Consider the following 14,534-nt stretch of genomic DNA (forward strand, 5'->3'; position numbering starts at 1 on the left):
CCCCCACCTCCCCTCTGCCCCAGACCCATTCCTTATCAGTTCCTTGAGAAATGGCCTCTAAGCGGACCTCCAAGAGACAACGACCAGACATGACAAAACAAGACAATGCAAAGTCTTTATATCAAGGCTGGACAAGGCAATGCAATAGGAGGAAAAGAGTCCCAAGAGCAGAAAAACAAACAAACAAACAAAAGACAGTAAGAGACACACTTGTTGAGAGCCCCACAAAAATACCCAGCTAACAGCCATAACACATACACAGAGAACCTGACACAGACCCAGGCAGGCCCAGGCCTGCCACTTCAGTCTCTGTGTGCCCATCTGAGTCCTGCTTGGACGATCCAGTGGGCCATGTGTGAAGTCTCTTGGTCTTCCATCCCTTCTGACTCCCACAGTCTCTCCTCCCCCTCTTCCACAGGGCTCCCAGGGTTCATCAGGTAGGGACCTAATGGAGGGTGCTGTTCTCAGCAATGGAGCCCTGGTGTCAGTTTTCAGAGAGTAATCTTCTGTCCCAACATCAGCCTGTGTTGTTTAGGGAATCTCCTTGGGAATTCCCTCAGGCAACAACTGCCAAATGCAACCTAGTCTCACCAGTGGAAGTCTTACCTGACTACAAAAGATGACCAGTTCACATTCAATATCCTCCATTACTAGAAGTCCTCACAGGGTCACAGTCATAGATTCAGGAAGTTTCTAGTACACTAGGTTTCCACACCATGCCCCCAATTCCAGCTGTGTCACCACACTCTCTCCCTTTATCCCCCCAACCTGATTGTTCCCACTTCCATCCCCACCAGTCCCCAGTCCACCTGCAGAATCCATTTCCCCTTCCCAGGGAGGTCCGTGCATCCCCACAAGATCCATCCTCTCTGCCAAACCTCGCTGGGTCTGTGGATTATGGTTTGAGCATCGTCATAGGCTACAACATCTCTCAGCTTGATCAGAAAAGTCTCTTTCCGGGGTAGGCTATGAAGAGATTCATAACCAATCAAGGTACTGAGAATAAGGGAGCATAGAGTGTCCCCGCTCTGAGCAGGGTTTCGGTAACAACCCCTCCAAGGCCCAGGAACACTGAGAGAGGATAGAAAGACTTTCAGGGCTGAAGGGGCGTGGTGCCATGAAATGCTATCTTCTGGGACGTGACATGTTCTTTGTAATCAAGAAGTTACAGCACGGTGTTCACAAGACCAACAGGGACATACACACACAGACACACACACATGCACACACACATGCACACACACATTAAAGTAGGTAACGGATTAGTTGAAAACCTATGAGCCAAGGAGAACAACAACAGAAAGTGGATTTGATCACACACTAAGTGTATACGAAATGGTCCAAAACAAAATATTAATATTTAACAAGAGAGGCCAGAAAGACGGCTCCAAAGTTAAGAGCACCCGTGGTGCAGCTGCAGGACTCCACCATTCTCTTCCCCACTCCCCAGGCATTGCCCAAACCCACACACACATACACACATATATACATAATTCAAAATGAAAATAACATGGTTTTTAAACTGAAATCACAGAGAAGATATAAGCAAAGAATGTCTATGATAGTTATTTCTTCAACATCAGTGAAATAATTTTCATGTAAAGAATTGAGAGTTAATTAAAAAAAAAAAAAGAAGAAAACACGGGATCCTGAGAGAAAAAAATTTTAACACATAATGTAGTGTTCTCAACAGGAATTTTAAACATAATATGTAAAAAGCATCAAAAGCAATTTGAAAATTCTTATTAGCATCAGTTGGTTCTAACACTCTCATATTTCTAGGCTGAGAAGACCGACAAAAGAATAAACAGAACCAACTAATTACATAAAGCACTTAAGAATGAACTAATAATGAAAGGCTACCATTTACCACATGCTTTCCAGCATTAAATCCTCCCACTTATATGTCATTAAGATATTTTTACTGCCTATTTTTGAGAAACCAAGATAGAAACCCAAGTGAAAAAAAGGGGGAGGGCGGGGAAGAGATGGCTCACTAGAGCTTGTCTTAGTTGGGACTAAGACTTTCGTGGCTGTGAACAGACACCATCTTCACAGCAACTGTTACCAAGGAAAACTTTTCATTGGGGCTGACTTACAGTTTCAGAGGTTTAGTCCACTATTGTGGCAGGAGGCCAGCAGAATGCAAGCAGACATGGTCCTGGGGAGGCAGCAGAGAGCACGTCCCCTGCATCCACAGGCAGCAGGAAGAACAAACCAGCCAGTAGGCCTGGTTGTGAGCATCAGAGATCTCAAAGCCAACAGTGACTGAAGCACTTTCTCCACCAAAGCCACACCTGCTAATAGTACCATTCTCTGTGAACTTATGGGGGCTATTTTAATTCACTCCACCATCACCACAGCTTTTGTAGATTTACAGAAATCAGGGATTCAAATGAATATCGTTCCGTGGTCAACTCACGACTAATTGCCTGAAACCCCAGATCCAACATCTCAGGTCTTTATGGGCAGCCACACTCCTGTGCACATACCCCACCTTACCCCCACCCCAGACATAATTTTTAAAACTAAAACTCTTTTTAAAAAATTAAAAGAGAAAAGGCCAGGCATGATGGTGCATCTTTTCAATCCCAGCACCAGGAGAGTGAGAGGCAGGTAGATCTCTGAGTTCAAGGCCAGACTAGTCTACATACATAAGGAGTTACAGAACAGCTTAGGACTAAAGATCCTGTCTTACTTTCAGGTGATGCACTGAACTGGACCTTCCTGAAGACCCCGACTCCACACCCTCACCAAACCAGCTCCTCACCACCACCACCACCACCACCACCACCACCACCACCACCACCCTCCTCCTCCTCCACCACCCCATCCACCACTCCCACCTCTCCACCCCCACCTCCGCACCCAGGGCAGTCATGAGGTCTGAGAACCGGACTCTGTGCATGCATGGCTCCGGAGGACACGCCCTTCCTCCCCCCCCCCCCCCATCCCGGAAAGGAGTCCAGCAAGAGTTCAGGATAATTATTTTTCCGTTAACCTTGTAGAGAAGAGGCTCATAGAGATTAATTTTGTAAGAATAATGTTCCTTCACACCCTCTCTGAAATCTGAGAGTCTGCTCACTGCAGATGGGGTTTCCAAACAGCACTGCTCTTCGCTGTTTTCTGCCAAACACGCGTCATTTTAAGCCACTGATGATGGATGGTATAAGGGTGCTACAAGCTTGAACCATCAAGAACAAATTCAGAAAATGAGTTGAGAACCAAGAATCTACATAGTCCAACTTCATTGTAACATCTGAGAAATTTCACAAAACAACAAAATAAGATAAAGATGAACTGATTCCCAAAACTCAGAGAGAACCTTCTAGAACCACACACACTATAGAGAAAACCTATCATCTCATTATCCCGTAAAGAGAACGAAAGCATTTTTTTAACTTGCCATTGTGTTTTTAGAAAGAGGGGACTGAGCTGCAGTGAACAACAACAAAAGGAAAAAAAAAAAGCAAAAACCAAAACAATGCAAAACAAAAGCCTTTGCAGGACATTCTGGTCCGCTACCCAGGCCAATCTGGCTAATAGCAGCCAGACCTGCCCGGGCAAGCCTTGGCTCTGAACGTTCAGTTCCGCAGCTTAAGGAAGAACAGTTCAGAAATGCTCCAATGAGAGAGGCTGAGCGAATCGGGTGTGGCTTCAGGGGGCGGAGAAATGAAGTCTGGACAATGGGAACTATGCACTGATTGGTCGAGCTTCCTCAGAAGCCATCCATCAAAAGAACCACACCAATCAGCAGCGAAGATGCGTCCCAGTGTGTAAGCCGGGTCCCCAGCTTGTCTCTCCGGGGCTGGGCGGCAGTCCTTCCCTTCGCGCTGACCCCGAGGAAGACAGCGCCGAGTCAGGGCGCTGAGGGACCCTCCACCGCGACGCCGGCCCCTCCCCGGGCCTCTGCTCACTTGCCCCCCACCCCCGCGAGTCCGTCCCCCTAGTCGGCCTGTCGGATCGGGGACGTGGGGCGAGCTGAGAGCAGGCCCGGGGTGGGTGGTCACCGTGGTGAAGACGTGGCTGTCAAGGTGAGAGGGGATTGTGGGGTGGACCGCAGAGCCCTGAACTCCGGAACACAAGCCCGGGCTAGTCTGCGCCTGGAGAGGCGCGGCGGCAGCGGTATTCCTGTGTCATGCCTCCCAGTCCCAACCTGCACCCCAGAACTGAGTTAGTGGTTCCTCACCACGACGACTCTCACATCAGTCCTGTCTTTAAATTGACCAGGGAAGGATCGTCGTCTGTATCCAGGGTTTAGGTTGTGCCCAGGACTCAGAGGAAGTGCAATGCATACTTAAACCAATGCGACTCCCAGCTTCGCCCAACTTTTTCTTTTGGTTTTTAAATGGCGTTAGACTATTCGGAGCACCCTGTGCTAAGTAAGCACCGTGCCACACTGAGTCATATCGTGTGTTCTTCGTGGCCACTCCAAGAAACAGATGTTGTCACCCTCATCTCACAGATGTAGAAATAAGCTCATTATCTGGCAATAACTGGGCCCCTAGCAATGTGCTAAGCGGTTTCTGTGACTCCATTTAAACCAACCAATCTATGAGCTTAGGTAATCTTATTTCTACTTCACAGGTAAGGAACTAAGAAGGTTCACATTGTTAACATATATGGCAGAACATGTACTACCTTTTGACTTTTGGTTTGGGTCTGTCTTGTGGGGGCAGTATCTGTGGTATGTGCTGACAGTGAAGAAGAAGTCTTTAAGTTGGGGAAAAAAATTAAGCCATAGTTCATGTCCTGTACAAACTCAAAATTTAGGAATGTTATCAACTGGGTGAAGGTAAAAATACTTACAGCCCTTTGCAGTGTCTTAGACTTAATGGAAGGGGGAGTGGGGGTAGGACATGCACTGTAAAGCACTTTTTGGCACAATGCAAACATAGCCAGGCAGGAAGGGTTCTTATGCACTTTTCTGGGTTTGCTCTATTTATAGATGATAGAAGTACTGACAACTGACTCTCAGGAACTGCTACACCAGCTGGACACCCTGTTGGAACAGGAGTCCAGATGTCAGCCAAAGGTCTGCGGCTTGAAACTAATCGAGTCTGCCCACGATAATGGCCTCAGAATGACTGCAAGACTACGAGACTTTGAAGTCAAAGATCTACTTAGTCTAACTCAGTTCTTTGGCTTCGACACAGAGACATTTTCCCTAGCTGTGAATTTACTGGACAGATTCTTGTCTAAAATGAAGGTATGTTTACGCTGCAGTATCTCATCTCTTAATTTTGCTCCGTGCGTTTGAGAGAGCCAATGGCTGAGGGCTGGAGAAATGGCTCAGGGGTTGCTGGTCTTCCAGAAGATCTAAATTCAGTTCCAATATCTAGGTGGGCAGTTGAAATCTGATGCCCTCTTCTAGCCTCCGCTGGCACACACACAAATGTACCACACACACACAAACACACACACACACTAAAATTAACAAAAAGGAAAAAAGCCATCAAATTGCTGGATTAGGGCTGGTATACAAAAAAAAAAAAAAAAAAAAACACTTTCAACTGTGGCAATGTTTCCTTTCATAATGAAGACTAGTAATACATCACATAGTAGTAGTATACTGAGGTAGAAAGTAATTTAACATCAAGCAATTAATTGTAGTCCTCCAGTAGTAGGAAAGCTGGCTGCATTTAAAAACCTTTTTTGAGCCAGTAAGAGTACTTGCTATACATGCCTCACATAGTCAAATCTGACGGTTTTTTTTTTTTTTTGGTTTGGATTTGGGTTTTTTTTGAGACAGGATTTCTCTGTATAGCCCTGGCTGTCCTGGAACTCACCCTGTAGATCAGGCTGGCCTCGAACTCAGAAATCCGCCTGCCTCTGCCTCCCAGAGTGCTGGGATTACAGGCATGTGCCACCACCGCCCAGCTTAAATCTCCATGCACCATAGCAAACACATGCCCTCATATATATCTCCCCCTTACAAAGAGTAGTAATAAAAATAAAATTAAGGGCCTGGCAAAATGCCTTTAATCCTGGCACTTGGATGGCAGAGACAGGCGGATGGTCTCTGGAAGTTCGAGGCTAGCCAGGTCTACGTAGTGGCTTCCAGGAGAGTCAGTGCTACACAGTGAGACTAGTTCAAAAGATAAAAATCTTAAAAAAGAAAAAGAAAAGAAAAAGAAATGTCTAAAAAACCATTTTACATATATTTGTATGTTTGTGTGTAAATGGGCACACTGTATGTAAAGGTGAGGACCAATGCAGGAATTAGTTCTCTCCGACCACTAAGTGTGGGTCCTGGGGATTGAGCTCAGGTCATCAGTGTTGGTGACCAGCTTTTCTCTGCTGTGCCACCACGCAGGCCCCAACCAAATCCTTTCTTGATAGACTGGATATTTCCACTCATCTACTCACATCCGTAGATTTAACGTTAAATCTCTGTTAAATCTCCCAGTGTTAGGTTGTGGGTTAGGAATTAGGATATATTTCCTAATCGCTACCCAGATATGAAAATTCTAATTCCTTTAGCCATCTGGCCTTTCCAGCTCCAGGTTGCATGCAACAGAAAAGGAGGCAGTCGTGGCGAGGATCATTTAGAGAGTCATTTTCCAGTAACTGACAGAATATTCATATGGCTTTCAAGGTTTAACTCTTAAAAGCTACCTTTGAAGCTATCTTCTCTATCCACTCAAAGTCACTGGCTCTAAGTAGGGCACATAAGACTGTCGGGCTCCTGTCCAAGAAGAATATGTTAAATCTGTTGTGGCTGAGGTTTTTGTATTTGATATATCTTTCATAATGATGACACTTGGGTCCTAGGTTCCCTTTGTGTCCTGTTGAAGCATCCTAAAGACACTGTTGTGCTTGTAGGTACAGGCGAAGCACCTTGGGTGTGTTGGACTGAGCTGCTTTTATTTGGCTGTGAAATCGATTGAAGAGGAAAGGAATGTCCCACTGGCGACTGATTTGATCCGAATAAGTCAGTATAGGTTCACGGTTTCTGACCTGATGAGAATGGAGAAGATTGTGTTGGAGAAAGTGTGCTGGAAAGTCAGAGCCACGACTGCCTTTCAGTTTCTGCAGCTGTACCACGCACTCATCCATGAGACCTTGCCATCTGAGAGGTATGTGGACTTTGTTTTGAACAACAACAACAAAAAAAAGGTTTGGAAATCAAAAGCTTAGGCTGTCTGGCTGTTTCAAAAAATTGGGATTTTCATCATAGAATCCTGCTGAAAATAAGGACCTGTGGTCTCTTGGATTTTGCTCCCTAACAGAAGTGAAAAGATGCCTGTCAGTCATTTACAGAAGGCTCTTTCTTAAGGTTTCTAGTTTACAAGACCTAGAAAATAAGCATTTAACATAAATTACAGAAATACATTAAAAAGATGCAGAATTTTTATTGAAATAAAATCATGGTATTTGTGCCACACTACTGTTCACTAAATGGTTTTCTGACCAGAATCATTTAAATCTCCTGTTTAAGAAGATCCTGTCACTGATAGAAGAGAATTTCCTTTACTTAAAATAATTTGTATATAGTGTGTGTGAGTTTTATTTTTAAAACTGCCTTCAGTACATTTCTAAAACTGTCAACTAGATATATAATACTGTCTACATAAAATCAATCCCATTTTCTTTTTAAAGGAGAAAGGATCTGAATTTTGAAAGACTAGAAGCCCAACTTAAGGCATGCCATTGCAGGATCATATTTTCTAAGGCAAAGGTACAGATGTTATATGATTAATCCTAATAGAGACCTGTTCTTAACCAATGGCACTTACTTTAGTTTATCTTTTTCAGCCTTCTGTGCTGGCACTGTCTATCATTGCTTTGGAGATCCAAGCACTGAAGTGCGTAGAGTTAACAGAAGGAGTTGAATGTATTCAGAAACATTCCAAGGTACGTGAAGCTACAAGAGAAATGTATCCACTCTACCTCCTAAAGTAAAATAAGATGCTGTGTATTGTTCTGAAGCGTAATGGTTCTCCCTTAGTTCCCTCTGGATGGGGAAACATATTAATGAGAATATATTTATTACTATAAATACAGTGGGAACGTTTAATATGTTTTTTAATTTATGTACAGATAAGTGGCCGAGATCTGACCTTCTGGCAAGAACTTGTTTCCAAGTGTTTAACTGAATACTCCTCAAACAAGTGCTCCAAACCAAACGGTCAGAAGTTGAAATGGATTGTGTCTGGACGCACTGCACGGCAACTGAGGCACAGTTATTATAGAATAACTCACCTCCCAACGATTCCCGAGACCATTTGTTAGTTGGTAAATCTGGTTGTTAGTCTCTGTATACAGAAAAATGTCCAGTGTGATCATTTTCTGCTACAACTAAAGAATTGAAATACTATCTTCAATATAAAGAATATGGGATGAAAATAGTAAAGGAAAAGTGAGTTTGTTGATCCAGATAGAGAATTCTGGAAGGCATTCACTGTGTACAGGGCTTAGCAGTCTCAAGAGAAAGGACATATCAAACTTCTAGATACATGCTAGTACTTTTTTGTCAAAGGATTAGCGTAGCAAAGAGAATCCTCCAAACCTGAACTTTAAACGTAGTTACGGAAATAGCACTTCTTTAAATTACATATCACCCTACTGTAGCTTATTTAAAGTTACATAAGCCCAAAGAGAACAATAAGAGATGTGACCCATATAGGAACAAATTTTAATCTGTCCATTGATTAGGAAAGTGGAGTGTAAACTTGGGTGACAGACTTACAAATATAGGGCATGCCCACATCAGGTTTCTGGAAACTGCTGGGATATCTCAATTCTATAGTTAGTATTTTCCCTCTATAGCAGTTGGACTAATACAAAGTAATTATATGCATGAAAATATAAAATTGGTCTCTGCTACATATACATTTTGGCCATCTAAATTTCTTAATCATAGCAAAGATTTATCTTCTTATGATTAAAAACAATTTTTTTCTTAATGTATGGCAGCACACGCCTTTAATCCCAGCACTAGGGAGGTAGGGGCAGGTGGATCTCTGAGTTCGAAGCCAGGCTGATCTCCAGTGAGTTGCAACAGCTAGAGAGCTACATAAGGGAGAGACCCTGTCTTAAAAATACTCAAAACAAACAAACAACATGTATAAACATTGCTGGGAAGATAGGGAAGAGGGTTTAGAAGGGACGGGAAGGGTGCTTGCCCAAGCCTGGCAGCCTGACTTCATTCTTCAGGGCCCACGTGATGGAAGGAGAGAACAGCCTCCCCATTTCCTTGGCAAGTTCTCTCACATAGCACATGCCTCACCTCCCCCCTGAAATAAATATATGATCAAGCATCTGAGATATCACCAGTTCCCCCTTAGCAGCTTGCAGTTTCGAGGCAGATTTCTGTTAAGTTGGGTTTGTGTTGTTTGCCTATGCAGCAGGATTGCAGCAGCAACCAAAAAAACGGTCCCTCAAGTCTCTCTGCCACTCTGACCTGAGTTTCCTATGGTACAGAATTTACTCTGAAAAGCCTCAGCACCTTACCAGGTAGCACTGGCAGAATGGCCTCGCAGTTGGGAAAACTCCCAATTCTAGGCTTGGGAGAGTTATGCTTAGATTTGAATTCACCCAGGAAGCATTCAAATCAAGGCTAAAGACATAAATGTGAAATAAAACTGTGAACCTTCATTTTAACATTGATGTAACTTCCCAGATTTGATCAATATATACTTAGGTGGTATTAAAAATGGTAAACTGCTTAATTTAAATCTCAATTTAAACTATGAGGTTTACATTAAAACCAACATCTCACAAATGCACTTTTTTTAAGGTATTAAAAGAGGTATTTAAGCAGTAAATGGTTTCTTGGCACCCATAACCAAGTAATAGTTAATTTAGAGGTGGGATTTTTTTTTTTATTGCTATGAGAATTACATTTAAAATTGTGGGTGTTTTATATAAAGCAGATTTCACAAGTTTTGAAAATTTGTTACCTTTAATATTTCTTCTAGAGGATAGTTGTTTGTATCCATAGTAAAAGAAAAATTCATCAGAATTGCTGCTTCAACCTAGTCCCATCTGAGAGAATTTGTTTTTATTTTAATAACTGGATGAGTTATCACTCTGAAATTTTATTTATTGCACTAAAGTTAGTTTAGACTTGATAAAACACTCCAGAAGGTTTTTTTAACACAGACTGTTTCTATAAAACTGCCGCTACTCCTAATGTAGAATTTTGTTTTAAAAGAAACCGAGTATATCTGCAAAACTTTCCTCTACTAAGTCTTAAGGGAAGTAAAGAGGCCTTCATAATTCTAAGACCACCATGGTTGTGCTCATATTCTCCTCCATGCTGTCCTTGACTGTGTGGTCTACACTGTTAAAATGCAGGCAGCTCCTCAGGGCCCTGGACAGCCTGAGTCTACCTAGAATAGCTGTAACCATTTTGACATGTAATGGATTGGAAAATTATCCATTGAGAAGCTGAAAAATAAACCAAAGAACGGGTGTATTTTATCCTTAACCTTGTAAACCATGTTTCACTGAGAACACTTCAGTTCTGCCTATATGCTGCTAGGCCTCAATCTGAAAACAATATTGATTTTGAGTGGACAGAAGCAAACTAACCAAGTACCAATATGTTTTGAATATACCTTTCAATAAAATTATTGAAAGACAACCTTCCTTGTTTTGGTTTCTTTTGTGATTTAAGTATTTTAACACTATTATAAAATAAGCTTTCTTTATATTGTATCTTAATTTTACTAAAGTAAGATGCACAGAGGCAGAAGCAAAATCTCTTAGTAGTATAATTAACAAGCTGGGTATGGTGGTGTGCACTTTTAATTCCAAATGGAAACCAGCCTGGTCTTCATAGCAAGCTCCCGGCCAGCCAAGCCTACATGGTGAGACCCCACCTCAAAAAATATAGTAACCATCACCCAGTTACTGTAATTTAAAAAAAAAAAAAAAAAAAAAAAAGCTGCAGAGATGGCTCAGCGGTTAAGAGCACTGACTGCTCTTCCAGAGATCCCGAGTTCAAATCCCAGCAACTACATGGTGGCTCACAATCATCCGTTAAAAAACGAGATCTGACTCCCATTTCTGGAGTGTCTGAAGACAGCTACAGTGTACTTACATATAATAAATAAATAAATCTGAAAAAAAAAAGACACATTAAGTGTGTTTGAATGGTCACTAAAACACTATTTTGTATGCATTATTGTGAATCAGGTTTTTCATTTAGACCCACCAGCACCGTGGATGTTCCTCATAAATGGGCTCACGCTCTTACTGAGCTTAATCAGGGTTATTCACTTGAGCATGGGTAAAAAGTTACTCACGGGAACATGGGAAGCTTCTCAATGGGTGCAACCCTGCAGAAAACAACTGTGCTATCTATCTAGTTTTATGTCAGCTTCATACAAGCCTGAGTCATTTTAGAAGGGAGAGCTTCCACTGAGAAAAATGCCTCCACTAGACTGGCCTGTGGGCAGGCTGTGAGCACCAGGCCATGAAGCAGCACTCCCCTCGACATCTGCCTGATCCTGCTGAAGTCCTGCCCTGCCTCCCTTCTACCATGGTCTGTGAAATGGAAGTGGAAGCACAATAGACCCTTTCCTTCCTGATTTGCTTTTAATCCTGATATTTTCTCAAGGCACTAGAAATCCTAAATAAGACACATCCCTTCCCCAGTCACCTTAGTCAACAGTCCCTCGGGGATAGGTGGGGCCTCATGAACCCTTTCCAAGATGAAATGTTAATAGAGTACATTCCTTAGAGCATTTAAAAGGAGTTATAAAGCATGCACTATGAGGGAATGACAATAACCCATTGTGTTTGACTCATATCAAAGTCCTTTCCAAGAACTTGAACTTTATGTATTTCCAAATATATACGTATATAAATAATTGCTATTTCTCCTCTAAGGACTATGGCCAGCAGTGATTTGCTGGTATAAGTATAACCCACCTCACATAAGTCCTAAGGGGAATGAAGATAATCAGTTACCAAATACATCAGACACAAGAAGTCATTAGTACCTGGTTTATGCACGGAACTAGGGGTAACAGTGAAATTCAGGTGCTTCTGACTCCCGGGCCTTTTGCTCTTATGATTCTGCATATGCTGTCCCAAAATGGAGAATTAATTCATGTGAAATTACATAATCTCCATAATCCAAACCATATTCTGTGCTATCATGAGAGAATAATGAGGAATCTCTCTTTTATAATAACAAAGTAGTCCTTATCAAACATGTCATCACAAAACCTAACAAAATGTGCTGCATTTTACAGTGTTACCTGGGAAGCTTATATCCTAATCCAAAACCAGATGGTTTTTACATTAGTTCAACAAATAGACATTGGAGCAATCTAAACTGATGGAGGGAGATAGTACATAACCGAAAAATCACTAAATATATCACTACTTACAAACGGTGAAGCAAATGCATAGCAACGGAAGGAGAAATCGTCAAGTATTAGTTGGGAAACTAGGCATTACTCTGGAAATGTACAGAACTAATTGACTAAGCACTGCATCCTTAACTAGCATGTAACCATTCGCAGTTGAGTATGGAACAGTCATCAAGACAGACTAGGTCTTGGGTCCCAAAAAGTAAAAAGCTGAAATCATACAGAGTGTCTTTGCTTAATAAAGTAGAAATGAGTAATAGACAAAATTCTAAGAACTTAAAAATGAAACCAGAGGCTTCCAAACCATTTGTGGTTCTAAGGATAAGCATCAAAAGACAATGAACTCTAGACTGAGTGGAAATGAAGGAGCACCATGTGTGGAACACACTGTCTCAGTGCAAATCACAGTCACTGCATTTACAGACTATGATGGTCTTAAGAGACAATAAAGGTCGGGCGGTGGTGGTGCACGCCTGTAATCCCAGCACTCTGGGAGGTAGAGGCAGGTGAATTTCTGAGTTTGAGGCCAGCCTGGTCTACAGAGTGAGTTCCAGGACAGCCAGGGCTATACAGAGAAACCCTGTCTTGAAAAAAACAAATCCAAAAAAAAAGAGCCAATAAAGATTCTACTTAGGCAACGGGAGTGTGAGGCTAAGTGAAACCCAGGTGAGTGAGCAGGAGGGAGAGCGCGATGGAAAAGATGGGGTGATAAAATTCAAAACAAATTAGCAAGAGAAAAATCAAAACCAAAACTGGTTCTTTGGAAAGACTGATAGATGGTAGAAAAACTGAAGAGATTAACGCTGGCATTAGAAAAAAGATAACTACAGACCCTGGAATGTAGCCGCCAGCAGCTACATGTAAACTGGGTTACCTGTTGAGAGAATTTTGGGGTCATAGGGAAGAGCGGCGAAAAGAAAGTACGGCTAAGTCAATGTTCACTGATCGAAGCCGTAAACTTTAATGGCGCCGGACCTTTTAACAGTTCGGGCAAACCCTTCCCCCCAGACTCCAGGCTGAGTTCCGGTGGAAGTTGTCTAGCTTCTCTTGGAGGTCTTCGTCTTGACTGCTCCGGCAGCTGGGTGGGTCACCTGTTTAATTCAGGAATCCCTATGCCTGGAAGAACAATGAACTTAACCTTTACTACGTGCGCTCCACCCTAAGTGGAGCAGAATCCTGGCTAACTGGGAGAAGTTAACCTTGACCAAAGTCAAACTCTGACCAAGTGCAAGACTGCCCCAATATGGCTCTGTACATGTCCTCCCTTTTTTTATTAATTTGAACACGAGGAGGTAGAAAACAAGTGGATAAATATCCTTCATAAGAAGGCGGGCCTTAACCAGGAGGGGAAGCATTGACCGTAATTCCTCTTAAATATTGTATAACGTCTTTTTCAGAGGAGGGGTAATAGGCTCCCTTATTATTTTAAGGACAGCCTCTCGACGTTAACCCCTATGCAATTAGGTGTACTTCCTGGGGACTCAGAAGCAGAAATTCACCTCCCCATGCAGTGCTTTGCCTCGCACGTCTCGCTGGTACCCATGTTTGTTCAAAAACAAACACACATAGATCTGAGTTCTATGTGGCTCCCTCTTTGGAGATCCACTTGTGTAAGTTTTGAAGCCAGGGGGGTTTGCAAGTGTCTTTAACAGACATGTAATCTCTCCATCCAGGTGAGCCTGGGTGGAGACAGCCAGTCTGCTTAACAGACAAGGTCAAGAGTTAAAGGTGGAATAGGATTAACTTGTCCCAGAAGTATCCAATTCAGTTGTAAATTAACAACTTTAAGGACCCAAGGCTTGGCCTCTGAGGTGGGAGAGGTAGCCTTGTGAATCAAGAATTAAGCTGTTACTTCTCAGGAAAAGTGGAGACTATATGTTAAATTAACACAGCTGGCTGAAGATTGTTAGCCATCTTCAAAATTGGAATCTTCAATATTGGGATTATTTCTAGACTAGTCTATGGTTGAGTCAGCTGAGCACAATAAGGAGAAGAGTCATTTTAACTCTTCTAATTAATTTTTCCTAAGCTAGCATAACAGTCTCCATGTTCTGCCCCACAAAGTCTAAAAGCTTGAAGCTAGGCAATTTATCTAACCTGGGACATTTAACAATTGAGGTAAGTCAAGAACATATATCCAATATAGCTCTTATGTTACCATGGTCTGGGCATTCAGCAAGCACACAGTCAGCATATCTTCTGCAG

General features: G+C 42.4%; 1 protein-coding gene across 1 annotated transcript; it reads left to right on the forward strand.

The window, feature by feature from the left end:
* The first annotated feature begins 3,761 nt into the window (after positions 1-3,761).
* Ccng1 (cyclin G1) lies at positions 3,762-10,591 on the forward strand. The gene is made up of 6 exons (XM_052196781.1): positions 3,762-4,034; positions 4,949-5,209; positions 6,826-7,079; positions 7,603-7,681; positions 7,759-7,857; positions 8,044-10,591. The coding sequence occupies exons 2-6, from the start codon at positions 4,949-4,951 to the stop codon at positions 8,233-8,235; spliced, it is 885 nt and encodes a 294-aa protein (XP_052052741.1). The 5' UTR covers positions 3,762-4,034; the 3' UTR covers positions 8,236-10,591.
* The last annotated feature ends 3,943 nt before the right edge of the window (positions 10,592-14,534 follow it).

This window comes from Apodemus sylvaticus, chromosome 10 (assembly GCF_947179515.1).
Source record: "Apodemus sylvaticus chromosome 10, mApoSyl1.1, whole genome shotgun sequence".
In the NCBI taxonomy this organism is placed as follows: Eukaryota; Metazoa; Chordata; class Mammalia; order Rodentia; family Muridae; genus Apodemus; species Apodemus sylvaticus.

Excerpts from the sequence above, each read along its gene's own strand:
- Ccng1 (XM_052196781.1), top strand. The coding sequence starts at position 4,949 with ATGATAGAAGTACTGACAACTGACTCTCAGGAACTGCTACACCAGCTG. Across the intron at positions 5,210-6,825 it reads GATTCTTGTCTAAAATGAAG|GTACAGGCGAAGCACCTTGG; the intron begins GTATGTTTACGC and ends TTGTGCTTGTAG. Across the intron at positions 7,080-7,602 it reads GAGACCTTGCCATCTGAGAG|GAGAAAGGATCTGAATTTTG; the intron begins GTATGTGGACTT and ends TTCTTTTTAAAG.